Source organism: Drosophila erecta, unplaced genomic scaffold (assembly GCF_003286155.1).
Source record: "Drosophila erecta strain 14021-0224.00,06,07 unplaced genomic scaffold, DereRS2 tig00000126-arrow-pilon, whole genome shotgun sequence".
In the NCBI taxonomy this organism is placed as follows: domain Eukaryota; kingdom Metazoa; phylum Arthropoda; class Insecta; order Diptera; family Drosophilidae; genus Drosophila; species Drosophila erecta.
This window is the reverse complement of record NW_020825209.1, coordinates 9,619,819-9,633,602: the sequence shown is the minus strand read 5'-3', so window position 1 is coordinate 9,633,602 and position 13,784 is coordinate 9,619,819. Positions and strand designations below refer to the sequence as shown.

The following is a 13,784-nucleotide window of genomic DNA, read 5'->3' as shown; positions in this document are numbered from 1 at the left end:
ACTGGAATATATTCAATATTTTATATTCGTTTCCTTGCAATCCTTACCAAAAATGTTTATTATAATTATAATACTGTTTCCTGGTGTTGGCACCGCATTTCGCTCAGTGCACAAGTGCAGAGAAACAAGTTGCGGGATCCCAACTGGAGTTGCATTGATAGAAAGGGCGGTGGAGCAAACGAGGGGGGTGGGGAGGGGGTGCCACGGGTAGTCGTGTGTGCTCCCTATTGCGGCAATGTAATCGTTCATTCATTCATTCATTCAATGCGGAAGAGTTGCGTTGTCCAAAGGGGCAAAACAACAACAACAAAATGAAAGTGGTGGGGCAGAGGGAGAAAGAGGGGCAAGAGACAAAGGCAAACAAAAAGTTTGACATTCGTTATCGCACACTCAACTCTAGGAAATAAAATGTGACCGTAGAAAATTATAAAATTAATAATTTCATCGCATACATTGTATATATATCGTATATAATATATTTATTAATCGTGGTGTTTCCATGAACTTGAAAGAAAAACCGTCATAAATACAGACATTTCGGACAAGTAATTTAATACAAACTAAATCGAAACATACCAAAAATATTACAAATTGAATTGATATGAACAGCAATTTATAAAATTAAAAACGAATTTTAGAAACAACTATCTAAAATGCGCTAAACTCCTGTTCACTTACACTCCTGAAAAATCATCTGAAAATTGAACGTGGATATCAGTTAAGCCTGGTAATTAACTCTTAGGCTATAAAATCACTTAACTGATATGGGTATTTTATTGATCCATAATAATGAAAACGAAATGTTTGGCTTGAGTTCGCTCAAATAGCGCCGGTGATTCCTCTCGCACGCCCCCATTATAAGTTAATTTTTGTATTGGAAATCGGGGAGGTTTTCGGAAAGGAAAATATCATGATGAAAACTGAAACTCAGACAGAAATCACCGATACAACGATGTAATAATTGAGTGGTTCGGAAAGTGTGTGGCGGGGAACCCGTATCTCCGTTCAACCCGGAATGATCATCTCTCTCTTTCGCACTCTCTGTCTCTACATCTCTCTTACTCTTTTTCTATGCAACTTCCGCTATCCGTGTTGCCGTTAAATTGAACGCAAATTTATTTGCCGCAAGATGTGCAAGATGCACCAAAATGGGGAGAAGGGTCAATATACAGTGCTCTCTAATGGCTTCAATTAAATTTACTAACCAATTTTCCCCTAAAGAAATACTTTCTCATAGAGAAGTTCCTACGGTTTTGAGTTAGCTTAGAGATTCACGAACATTTTCAAAATGGTGCACATTTTATTATAAATCTTATAGTAAGTAAAGGCATAGCAATTGATTAAATATTTCTGAAATGTATGTACATTTCTGATTAAAATAAAAGTCATCTGCCCAATATGAAGTGCTTAGTCATTAATTAAATAAAGAAAACATTTACCCTATTTGTAACAGTGAAATATTAAAATTTGATAAAATACATACCTATATTAATATATGCACATATGTATATTGTGGAGAGTTTGTAACCAGTATTAGAAAAATGTAACAAATTACATAAAATAAACTTAAACACAAATATGTAACAAAGTTTAAGCATATGTCCGTACGCATTTTGTTATTCTAATATGTACATATCTTTAGTCATAGGAGTATGCATTGGATCATACAAATTCACGATAAGTGGGTTTACTTTATTCACTTTCAGCGTTCCTTGTTATCTTCTTGTTCTCTTCTCTGGTTTATCTACTCAAGAGAATCAGCTTCCAGCATGAAAATAAAGAAACAGTTCAGCGGATTATATTTATCTAAAAGCACAGCCGTCTCGATGAGGGACAGAGTGAGACAGAGAGATAGAGAAACACAGAGAGAAGATAGACAGAAAGACAAAGACGTGAAAGAAAAAATGCACGGTAAAAAGGCTCTCTAGGCATTTCACTGTGCGAAACTGTTCCACTTCCACCATTCCCCAACAATAAATCATATGCATTGGTCAGCTTTCATTTAGTGAAATAATTTTATGAGGTATTTCTATACTTCTATATAATTTCTATACTTATTTCTACACTTTAAAAAAATATGGAAATTTTTTTATGATCATATGATTTTTCCATATGATATATTCTTACAAACATATGAGTGTGCGTGGCAAAAAGTTTTTGGCAAATCATATAGTCGTATAGTCGCAGTGTATAGTGTCGTGAGAGCCGACCGAGAGAGCATGGAGAGAGTGGAATCGGAACACAGTCACTTCTGTGTTTTTGATCGGCGGATCAATGCGACTTCAGTACTGAAAGAGCTCTTCTCGGCGAAACAAGTTGGGCGCACGCAAACGAAAAATTGTATACAAAAGACATTGTGTATAATAGACATTATTTTTGTTTTTTTTTTATAAGTTTTTTCTAAAAAGTTTCTGCGAATGACGAAGAGCCCCGTTTTAGTGTGTGCCCCTAAGATCGGCGATCGTAAAATAAGTGGGGTGATATAGTGCGGAGTGACCGACGAGGTTCTTGTTTTTTTACTGAGAAAGCATATCAAAAGTGGAGAAAAAATAAAAAAGAAACAGAATGAATTCGCGACGAATTACTCTGGTCCTACTCGGCATTTTTCATTTGTTTTCTGTCCATGATGCACTAACCTATCCGGAGCGCTTCGATCGTCTGCCCATTTGGGGTGGCCATTCCCAAATCCGTGGGGCGCTGATGGATCCCGCCCAACGGGAGAATCGGGAAAGCAGGGAGAACAGGGTGGACATATGCCGGCACTGTTACTGCACCCATCTCAAGGCCATCTGCGATTACAAGCTGAACAAAACGGTGAGTTTTAATGTTGGCATGGCATATCACTCATCGACTGGAGTCTGGTTACTTAATTAGTCATCGCTTCTGATACATCTCTATATATCGAGATATTAGGCTTGCCAATTGGAAAGACGGCTAAGAAAACTAGTTTCGCTTGGTTTTTTTTAAACAAAACACCCAAAAACCTCTATAACCGTAAATTTACCATTTTATATGATGGAAAAGTCTAGAACAGCCCCAATGCTAATCTTTCAGCCAAGTCAATAAAATTCTCCGAATTGCAGAAATTGCAGTGGGGAGCAAAAGTGATTTTCATGTTTGAGCTCACATAAATATTATACAATTTTTTTTTTGTTGAAGACCTGGTTTGGCAAAGTTGGGCAAAGTAGAAAAATAAGAAATGGAATAGTTATGATTTAAAAACCAACACAACTGGCGAGCGCAAAATCCCGACCTCAGTCCGATTGAAAACATATGGCATGATATGAAAATGATATGGTACGATATAAAAATATGAAAACTTGGGCGATCTTTGGGGGCGTGTAATTCGAAAAATTAGTTAAAAGTATGCCAAATGTCTCTGGACAAAATATTGATAATGAAATTATTTTGTAGTTTTTCTTAAATGGTGTAAAACTGGTGTAAAAACGCTGTTTTTTGTTTTTGAATTATTACTATTCTATAGCTTCTTCAAGTACTTTATTACTTACGCCTTGTTGTTACAAATGAACCAATATTAAACACTACTATGCGCTACAAAACATGAAAACTTTGACCGTGGAATCACTTTTGCTCCCCACTGTATGTACATATACATTGAAAACAGAAAACAGTAGAAAACATTACAGTTTACTGTGTGGACTCCAAAATTGGTTAGTCTTGTTTTTCCAATTAGCGAAACGTTTTAAGTTATTATCTGTTTTTGTGTGACATTTTTAAATGAACTTCATTATATGGTCTGACTTATACGTTGAATTTGGTATTAAGACGTTGCCAATTGTTCGCTTTTTGACCACTTGCTACCAAGAGTGGCATGTTGTCTTATCTTACTTTAACACTTTAACAATTACAATGAATGAACACACTAGATGATCGACTACCTGGCTGATTTCGTATTTTATTACCGAATAATTTGAGTTATCAAATTGACGGTAGTCAAAAAGATAACAAATCATATACATATGTAATGTAAGTGGTTAACGGCAATCAGTCGGCAGACTGTTGATATCTCAACATCTGAATCTCAACTATAAATAAAGTATAGTAATAGCTGAGTACTGAGTAATGATTTTTTTTTTTTTTTTTTTTTTTAACGTTTATTATTATGAAGCGACGAATCCGTTGAGTAATGAGTAATATACAAATATGCAGTATTTTTGAAAGTAATTGCTCCATATCTTAAAAACTTTTCTAAATTTGTTTTTGATTCAGCTGATGCTAAATAAATCCAAACTTAATATACACCACAATATATGTATACAAAATATTCACAATAATATCTTTGATGTACTTGGAGAAAAGTATCCACGTACATACATACTTCAAAGATAAAAAAAAAACAAAATTGTGTAAAATGTAAGGTATTCGACCCTGGAATTTTGGTCGAAAATTATAAACCCCAAGAAAATGCGCTTTTCCAGCAATTTTTGATTAATGACACGCCGAATTGTAATGTAAACAAAAGCTAGAGCAAAAGGCAAAAAACAAAATGAATGAAAGAATGAAATGAAATGAAATAAAAGTTCCCCCTTCCCCTTGCCGCCCCCTCTACAAGGTGGAACGCACGCCCTACCCCAACCCCCCCTCTTCGCCCCGCCAACCCGTTTGACAGGTTATGCTAATGAGTCAGGTGTGCCTGTGTGTGTGTGAGTGTGTTTGTGTGCAGTTGCTGCTGCTCTCTGGAAAATAAAAGCAGTGAGCAAGTGATTGCAGACTGAATTTTTGGATCGGATTCTTAAACACACTAGATAGAGACTAGATCTTTATCTATCTACTTGCTTATCATCTGTTTGGTTATTCTATCTACAACTTAGAGGAAAACTGCATGAACTACAGTTCACAATAATAATAAGATTATAGAAAGTGCAAGCGATGGCTATTTATAATTGAATTTCCACACCGATAAGGGGCTTTAGTAAATAATGATTTACTTCGATTTGCCATCGCAGGCACTTAGTGTTATACTTGTCATTTTTAATTGAAAGCAACTATAAAGCAACTATTTCGATTATAAGAAATATGAAGGTCACTTATTAATTATGATAATTATTCGGACTACGTGCACACATATATATGTATATCTACATATAATTCCATATAGCAGGGAATACGTACAATTTGAAATTTGTTTATTTGTTATTTATTAACACAATATGTTTAGAAAACAAATCAGAGTGCCGTTCTAAGAACTAAAAGCCGTTTCTCCACACAAATCAGCAATCAATAATCCAAATGCTCCACTTTTCCGCTCGTCAAGATCTGTATTTATATGTATAATGTATGTATATAGAAAAGACATATGACCTATGCATGTTTTGTTCGCTCCGATCCAAAAATATATCTTCTAGTTCCACAATAGATGCAGATAAGCGTTCTATCGCCTTCCAAGCCATTGGATTCTGCACTTCCTTAGCAATTGGACGAACTAATATGATTTTTCCAGCGGATGTGGGTGACACTTTCCCCACCCCCTCCTTCTGCCACTTATCGCTTCTTTGTGAGCGATTGAATTCGAGAATTCGAGTATGTGCGCCGCATGTGTCATCATCTTATAGATACAGAATTGTATTTATTTATTTGCCGCGTGGGCCTGCAGTTCAGTTTCAGTTCTCTGCGTGCAGTTCTCTCAGTGAACAGAAACCGAAAGCGAAATGAAAACCGAAAACGGGTGGATAGCAACAGAACCAAGTGGAAATGCATTCCACCCACTTTTCCGGCCCAAATAGCCCCCTTGAAATCTATTGATTGACAGTAATAAGCCAGAGAGACCTCTTATGTAGTGTCGGCAGCTGGAGTGCACCGCGAACACTGCGAGAAAAACTGACATCAATGCTGGGTCACAATTGCCCACGTAAATATTAATGGCTTAGGTATTTAATCTCTTTCAGTACTGGAGCTCCTTGGGTTAGCTGCTTTATTTTTCAAGTAAATGCGAACACGAAATGCGAAAGTATTTTTCAACATTTTCTAGCTGTGCAAGGAAAAACGAATTTGAGGTGGCGGCTTATTTTCGTTTCGAGTGCTCCTACTTTAGTGGAATGCGCCTACTTAAATTCCCGTTTCGAATGGCTACTTAAACTACTTGGGACCAAATGTTATGGCTGTGAGCTGCTAAAAATCCATCAATTGCCACAAATTGAATGCTCGTTTCACGATAACAACAATAAACCAGCAACAAAGTCGTGTACGCATACAGCGACAGTCGATCACTGTATGTGTGCACACGTATGCTCATATATTGTAAATTTGACAAAATACGTTCTTCACTTCAGAAGTTTATGGACTTTCAGTCTGTATTATTTGCCCTCGATTGCCACCAAGTGAAAACTCTAATTTTGTAAGTGGAAAATATATTTGAAGTTAGTGATTCAATTTTGCAACAAACAGGTTGCATATAAAGTTTTTAAACTATTTAGTATATTTATTAGTACAAATTACTAGTATAAAACTAAAAAATGTGCATACTTTGTAAATGACCAATTTTCAGTATTTGAAATGCAAATATTATTTTGTTGAATGTGTTTGCTATGTTCTAATTTGATATTTTTAAAAACTTCGCAATTTTGGGTGGGTAATTCGAGCGGCGATTTTAACTTTGGTGAAACGTTGAGGAAAATCGGGAAAAGATGAGTGCGAATGCAATGAGGTGGGCCATAACAGGTGGGCGCTAGGAGGTATCTGCATATGCATGATCTACAGATACAGATACAATCTGTGATCCTTAAAGCGGGAGTCCCTATGATCCCAAGTATGTTACCAAGTCATTTTGGATGATGTAATTTCAACAAAAAATCGTTATATCATTCTTGATTAATTTATACATCCGTATTTGGTAGAAAATTCATAGGATATACAACAAAATTGAAGGGTAGTGAGATATGAAAATGGTACTTTCTGTTTTAATTTATAATACGAGTTCCAGACATTCGATAAACAAAGTTAATTTGATTCGCCATCCAGAAGGAAATTGCATAAATGTTGTTTATAATCACGCAATTGGTAAACAGAAGGATATTTCAGTGTCGTTCGACCAAATAAACATTTTCGCAGTACATTTTCATTGATGATGTGTCAAAACATTTGCTCATAAAAAACGTAGGTGTTTTTGCAGAACACAGAATAGAATGCATTTGCAATCCAGCTGCTGTTTTGTAGTAAAACGCAGAAAGCAATATTATCTAATTAGTTCTCGAGCGCCTCAAAGCCAAACTGCCGGATGTCTTATCTGCGCATTATGATTACTCAGAAGAGAAAAGAGTTCTTGGCCAGCAAGTCACGTCGAAGTGGCACCTTTCCACACGAACGTGTCAAGGTTGTATCTTGAATACAAACATTTCTCCGATACCACACTGGATGCACTCCCTAAAGGGCATACATGTGTTTGTGCCCTGGGAAATGGGTTGGGAAAGTCCTTTTCCCACCATTTTCCAGCCATGTGACCAGCATGCCATTTGAATTTTCGGCTTTCGGTTTTCAGTTTTCTTGGGCACATAAAATATATAAAGAAATGAAGAGATATAGATACAGATACTGAAAGAGAGCGAGAGGTGGATCATAATTTATTTTTAATTGGCTTTGTTTGGTTATTTATGTTCTGTTTTTGGTTTTGGCACTTCCAGCCAGGCGACGGCAGCTATTTCCGCTTGTCTGCCACGCCTTTCGCCGCACCGCCCCCCAGCCATCCTATATCTTCCAAAACTCCATACTATATGATTCCGTTCCAAAAATATATCGCTTAAAGTTGTCGCCGACGAAAAAATGGCCGGAAAATGTGAAAATTGTGAGACGGAATCTTTTGGAGAAAAGCGCCCTTAGATATATCGGTTCGGATCGGTTAAAGAGTGAGAGGTTCTATATATAGAGCCTAGATTTCAATATATAGCCCAATCTACACAGGCAGAAACATTTTTATAAGGAATACCTCCTGCCTGAAGGTATATTGTGAAATTAAAGCAAGATATAACCATTGTGATACTGAATTCTCTTCTTTTGTATAGAATGTATGACTAATCTTATGTAATTTTTCGCTATATGTAAAGCTATGGATTTACGCATGTATGTTTAAAACTGTGACGATATATGGACGTCGGCTGACGAGATGGAACTTCATAAACTTGTTCAGATCTTTTGGCCACAATTTTGTTTGTTTTTCCTTGTCGACTGATGGTTCCCATAAACTTGAAACCGAATGTTAAAGATGGGCGTAGAATGGGCGGGAGGGGGGAAATGGGGGCGGGAAGCGGTTGGAAAAACTGTCTGTCAGACAAACAAGCAAATTAAAACTCACACGTAATTGAGACTTCCTCTTTAGGAGGAGAAAAGAGCGAGAAACTGGAGCAATTGAAAGAAATTGCGCCCAAAGGCGTGTAACAAACAGACCGAGAAGAAAAAAGGGGGGCATTCAGCAGGAAGAGCGCAGACAAATAAAAAGAAGAATACAAATAAAAATAAAAATCCTAATAATAATAATGATGATAGTAAAAACATATGCATATGTACAAAGCAGGCCACAAATCCCGGCAAGAAACCAGCGAGCGACGTAGTGGGTTACCCAAGATCCAGATCCAGGTTCGGATCCAAAGACATTGAACCCACTGCAGGCCAGACAAAGGAGCAGGTGGCCAGACTTCCAGATCGAGCCGTGCATGTTAAGTGCGTACTAGCCCAATCCGTCACAGTACTACCAATATGGCAACGGGTTGGTAATGGTTGTGCTAATATGCAGCATTAGTCAGACATTACATATGTATAGGGCTCACATTTTCGTTTATTTTTCACTGATAAGGCTTTCAATAATTTATTTATTTAGCCTTGTGTTTTGTTATTTTATTGCAAGTATTTCGCAAGTAGCGGGCAAATATTACTCGAATATTTACTCACGTCCGTAAAAAACCAAGCAAATCTAAATAAACGAGGGACAATAGGTCGATTAATGCGTATTGCGATAATTAGCACAATGCTACGCCTTTTAAATGTAGTCGTAGATATCTAAGCTAGATATCGTAGATATCTTTTAGTCAACGCCATAAGAATTTCGGTTTTAGAATATACAATTTGTACTCAGATTTCCTTTTCCCATTGATTTTCATATAATTTAACGGCATCACTTCGAAGTGAACTAAGCTAATCAGAAAGCACAGTGAATCTGGGGGATTTCTTGAGAAATGCTCTGCTCTGGTCGGCTTTCTATTCACTTAAGGGCCGAGGTAATCCAGATTCATTAACGCAATGAGCAAGATCTTGGGCTTCTCAGTGTGATCAGCAACACGACCATCGCCATCCAGCATCATTTGCGACCATATGCCGTGGTGGACAGCTCGTCAGCCAGCGCCAGTACTTTGGGTTGCAACTATTTTCACTTAATTTAATGAGAAAATTGCACCCTCGGGTGATGGTTCGAATGTGAGTTCGAGTTCCACACTTGGGCTCCTTCCATGGAGCAATGAACGTTGCGGTCAAGTTGCCGTTGTTGTCGTCTGATGTTGCTGCGTTGTTGCTGCTGCTGCTGCTGTTGCTGTTGCTGTTGCTGCATTTCCCATTGTTGCTGTCGCAGACACTGCGTTTAAAAATAGCACTAGGGTGAGGAGCACAGACCGCAAGAAATGTAAGTCAAGCGGCACAGACCCCCGGCGACAACAGCAGCTCCAGCTCATCCACAAAGTATAAAATGAAGCAAAATGCAATAGCTGCGGAAAGTGCCTGGTCAAAAAGCGCCTCCATTTCCCAGTCATATGCCCGTAAATCACATAAATTTGCAGATAAAGCCACTGCTATTAGCTTTAGTTGTACAGTGTTATCAGGTTGTATCACAAAGTGGTTGAAACATTTCATTTATTGTTTAACAGCTCCCAAACGAATTTAACGACGAGTTATTGGTGCCGCTGAACATCAAATACATCGAGGTGCGGCTGACTGCTGGCACCCAGTTCGTGATGTACGAGAACTTCTTCCAGGACAACCAGGTGAACTACTTCGGTGTGATCGGAGTGGGGAAGGATGACCAGGTGGAAATAACCAGCAATGCATTTAGCCACAACAAAGGTGGCTATCCCAGCATCGAAATAAGAAACGTATTGCGCGTTTTCCTGCGTGAGAAATTCCTGACAGGTGACTCAAATGATTTGCCATCTGGATCAGAGCACAAACTAACCAAGACTTTGAATTCAGGTGCGGAGTACAAGCTGCTGGTGGAGGATGTTGAACAGCTATCCGTGTTCTCCAATGCCCTTCAGATGACCAATCTGGACTGCTCCCTCAAGCGAATCAAGCAGCTGAATATTATGAAGAACGCCTTCAATCCCGGCGTTGCCAAGTATGGAATAAACGTAAGTAACTAAAATGGGTTGAAAATGGGAGTATTTTAATCAATCGATGGATTTTCAGCTGCGCGTCGAGGATTCGTACATCAATCAGCTGGGTATCTTCGGCGTGTCCATGGGCAAGGTGAGCCTGTTGCGCTGCCACATCGACATGATCATGAGCAATGCCTTCGACGTCACCAGCATCAAGGAGCTGATCATCGAGGGCTGCAAAATCGCGGTGATCGAGTCCCAGGCGCTGACCAACAAATTGCACAGCGACAAGGTGGCCATTCTGGACACGGTGATCGGTACGATTGAGGGTCAGGCGATAAGCCAGAGTGGTATAACCACAATGATTATGTTTGGAAATACGTGAGTCTACATCAATGTCCTTGGCGATTTCCCAGTTCCATGCTAAATCATCTTCCCCCTCTTGCCCATCCAGAATCACCAGAATACGTACGAATGCCATTCAAATAGCCGCCGTTAGTCTGTTCATACGCAACAATTCAATGAGCCACGTGGAGCCCAATTGGCTGAGTGTCAGCCAGGCCGATCAAGTGGAGATTGCCAATAATCGCTTCCAGGACTACGGACGCTGCGAGCTGAACATAGCCTCCACGAACTGCAGTTTCCGCAACAATATACTGCAGAATCCGCAGGCGGGCAGCCTCAATTTCACGTGTCGCGTCCATCAGGTGCGCGTGGGCAACGAGTGCACGTGCAACAAGTCCTGGCTATCGCAGCTAACCGATCACGATCTGGAATCGGAAATCATGTGCCAGGTGGCGGAGCGTGATCATGACTGCTTCAATGCCACCAATACGGATATCCGCCGGTATGTCAACGAGGCATGTGGCAGCAATGGGACTCGTTACTGTGTGGTTGGCCAGTGGGTGACCAGAACGGCAAGTGATCAGTTCAGCAACTCCATTAAATTGCCCATCACGAAGTTAGCCAAGTGGATTATGATTTCCCTACTAGTGATTTTCATAGTTGTCTTGGTGGCGACCAAGCTTTGGCGCAGTGGATGTGGTGCTGCTGGCGGTGGCATGACCACTAATAAATGCCAAATCGAGGAGGACATTCGCGACCAACTGCTCCAGCTGGCAATGGAACTGCCCGATGGCAGTGTCGCGCGCAAGGGTATACTGAAGCTAATCAACGGTCACCTGGGCAAGACGGAGTGCCACGAGAGAATCTTCTTTATCCTGGAAAACATGCCGAAGTGCGAGTTGATCGAAAGATTGCTGCTCAGGCACATATCGCAGAGTCACGTGGATGCCAGTGACTCGACGGGCGAGGCATATGCCATCAACGCCTTCATTTCCAGTGGCAGTGGCAGTGCCAGTGCCACAGCACTACCACCGATGCCCAGTGCGCCCAGCGCGCCCAGTTCTGTTCCCAGTGAGGGCGGATTCGATGATGAGCCCATCTACCAGGAGCCCGATCAGCAGCGACCGCTCATCGCCGACTACTCATCGCCGCTGCATTCCGTCGAGGATACGTACTCGGAGCCGATCAATGCGACGAGTAAGTACGGCAATGACCACAACTACAACTACAACTACAACTGCCATGGCACCAACAACAACCATAGTTCCGGGCAATCCATGGATACCAATCCGCACCGGCCCCTACTGCCGATGCCCAATCGCTTGCAGTAGCTAGTCTTTCCCCTCTGTTTGGCTGTGCTTACTCACGAATATTATAATTATTGTACCTATAACCCAAAATGTTCAATTACGTATGTAGCCCGGTTAATGGTTATTCAACTTGAAAGATTGACTATTGTTAGTAACATACAAGGAAATCTCTGGAGAGACTTGGCACAAAGAAATGAAGAACACAAGATTACACAAACCGAACATTGTTCTGTAAATAATAATGAATAATTTTAAAAGTTGCCACATAAGAGCATAATTATCATAACTATATTGATATACTCACATATAAACTTAACCACAACTTTAACACGCATAGCACATATTTATATATTTTTTTGAAGTGTCTCCTCACTTTGCTCTCGCACATGTACGTAATTTAAGCACCCAAATATTATTGTACATCCACCCAAAATGATTACAAAAGAAAACACAAGGAGTCGAGTCACAAACACACAATGGCAAAAGGCAATTCACAAGTGCGGAACGTAATAACCCACAAAGGTAGTAAAACAAATCGTAGCTAAATATTTCCAAGTGCAACCCAAAACATGGTGATGGCTTCCCAATTCTGTCTTCCCAATTCTATAAAAAACGTATAAGCGGTATATGTACTTGTATGATGTATGTGTAGATTGTATTCTATGTGTTGCAACCGTAACTAGATCTATATTAAATATATAACCCCTCTATGTTGGTGTAGTTAACTGGTAATTCCTTTGCCTAACCCAGTCCATTATTTTTACAGATACGAGCGACATGCCACCGGCATATCAATATGCCACGCCAATGCGCATCCTGACACGCCCACCGATGCAGCAGCAGCCATCGACGGTGGCCAGTTATGCCACGCCCGTGTGGCGGGCCACGCCCAGTGCCACGCCCACCAGCCGCCCGCCATCGGGATCACAGGGCTCGGCCAGCGCCACGGCGCCAAGAGCTGTCAAGGATCTGAGGCAGGCTCTGCAGAACTCCCCGCAATTCCATCCCAACCAGCTGACCTCAACGCGCAACCAAAGACAAGTTCTGCAGACTCTGCCGCCGCACCAGCCGCTGCAGCCGCCGCCCTACAGTCAGAGGTCACAGGTCAAGGATCGGCGGCGGCGCAGCTTCGAGTGCCTCGATGGCGCCGCCAGCCTGGCGGCCATGGAGCACATGGACTCCGGCTCGGATCACTCCGGCGGCAGCGATGTGACCGTCCAAATCGCCGATGTGATCGACTACGCGGACGCCTAAAAGTATGCAGAGCCCCAACATATATATAGTACTCTATATATACCTATAATTCTGCCACAACTGTCATACCTGCCACCTGCCACCCACAAAACACAGAAAAACAAAAATACCGAAAACACTATGTGATATTCTCTGGATATGCGACGAACTGAGGAGAGCTACGCATATGTTGATATAGCTATATATCTAGGGAGAACCGATCGAGGAGATATATATACCATAAGCTAGATTAAGTTAATTAATTTAAATAAATGGCCCGACCGACAAAGTGCCCACAGCTATAATTTCATTTGAGGGCTTGAATGGAAAGTTACGTCATATCGTTAATAGCTGAGTTTTCAAATAATCCTACACGTACATACATATATCCTAAAAGGCTGAGTTATCGTTTAATTTCTGTAGAACACGTATGTCAAATCCCAATAAACAGATCGCACTTTGAAATGCAAAGCCAAGAGTTATATTTTTGTCATGGCATTGACCATTTGCAGTAGGCTCTAAGTAGAATCTGTAAATTTGATTTTGAATACATTACTATTAGTCATAATTTCAAGTTCTCAGGAAT

General features: G+C 40.4%; 2 protein-coding genes across 2 annotated transcripts in view; one reads left to right on the top strand and one right to left on the bottom strand.

Annotated features, from left to right (window-relative positions):
• LOC6550644 (E3 ubiquitin-protein ligase highwire) overlaps nt 1–13,784 on the bottom strand; it is a 43,697-nt gene that overhangs the window by 10,341 nt on the left and 19,572 nt on the right. The window lies entirely within an intron of this gene.
• LOC6550646 lies at nt 2,245–13,487 on the top strand. The gene is made up of 6 exons (XM_001978098.3): nt 2,245–2,814; nt 9,864–10,125; nt 10,186–10,343; nt 10,402–10,691; nt 10,765–11,852; nt 12,732–13,487. Exons 1-6 carry the CDS (start codon nt 2,566–2,568, stop codon nt 13,217–13,219), a joined length of 2,535 nt encoding a protein of 844 aa, XP_001978134.3. The 5' UTR covers nt 2,245–2,565; the 3' UTR covers nt 13,220–13,487.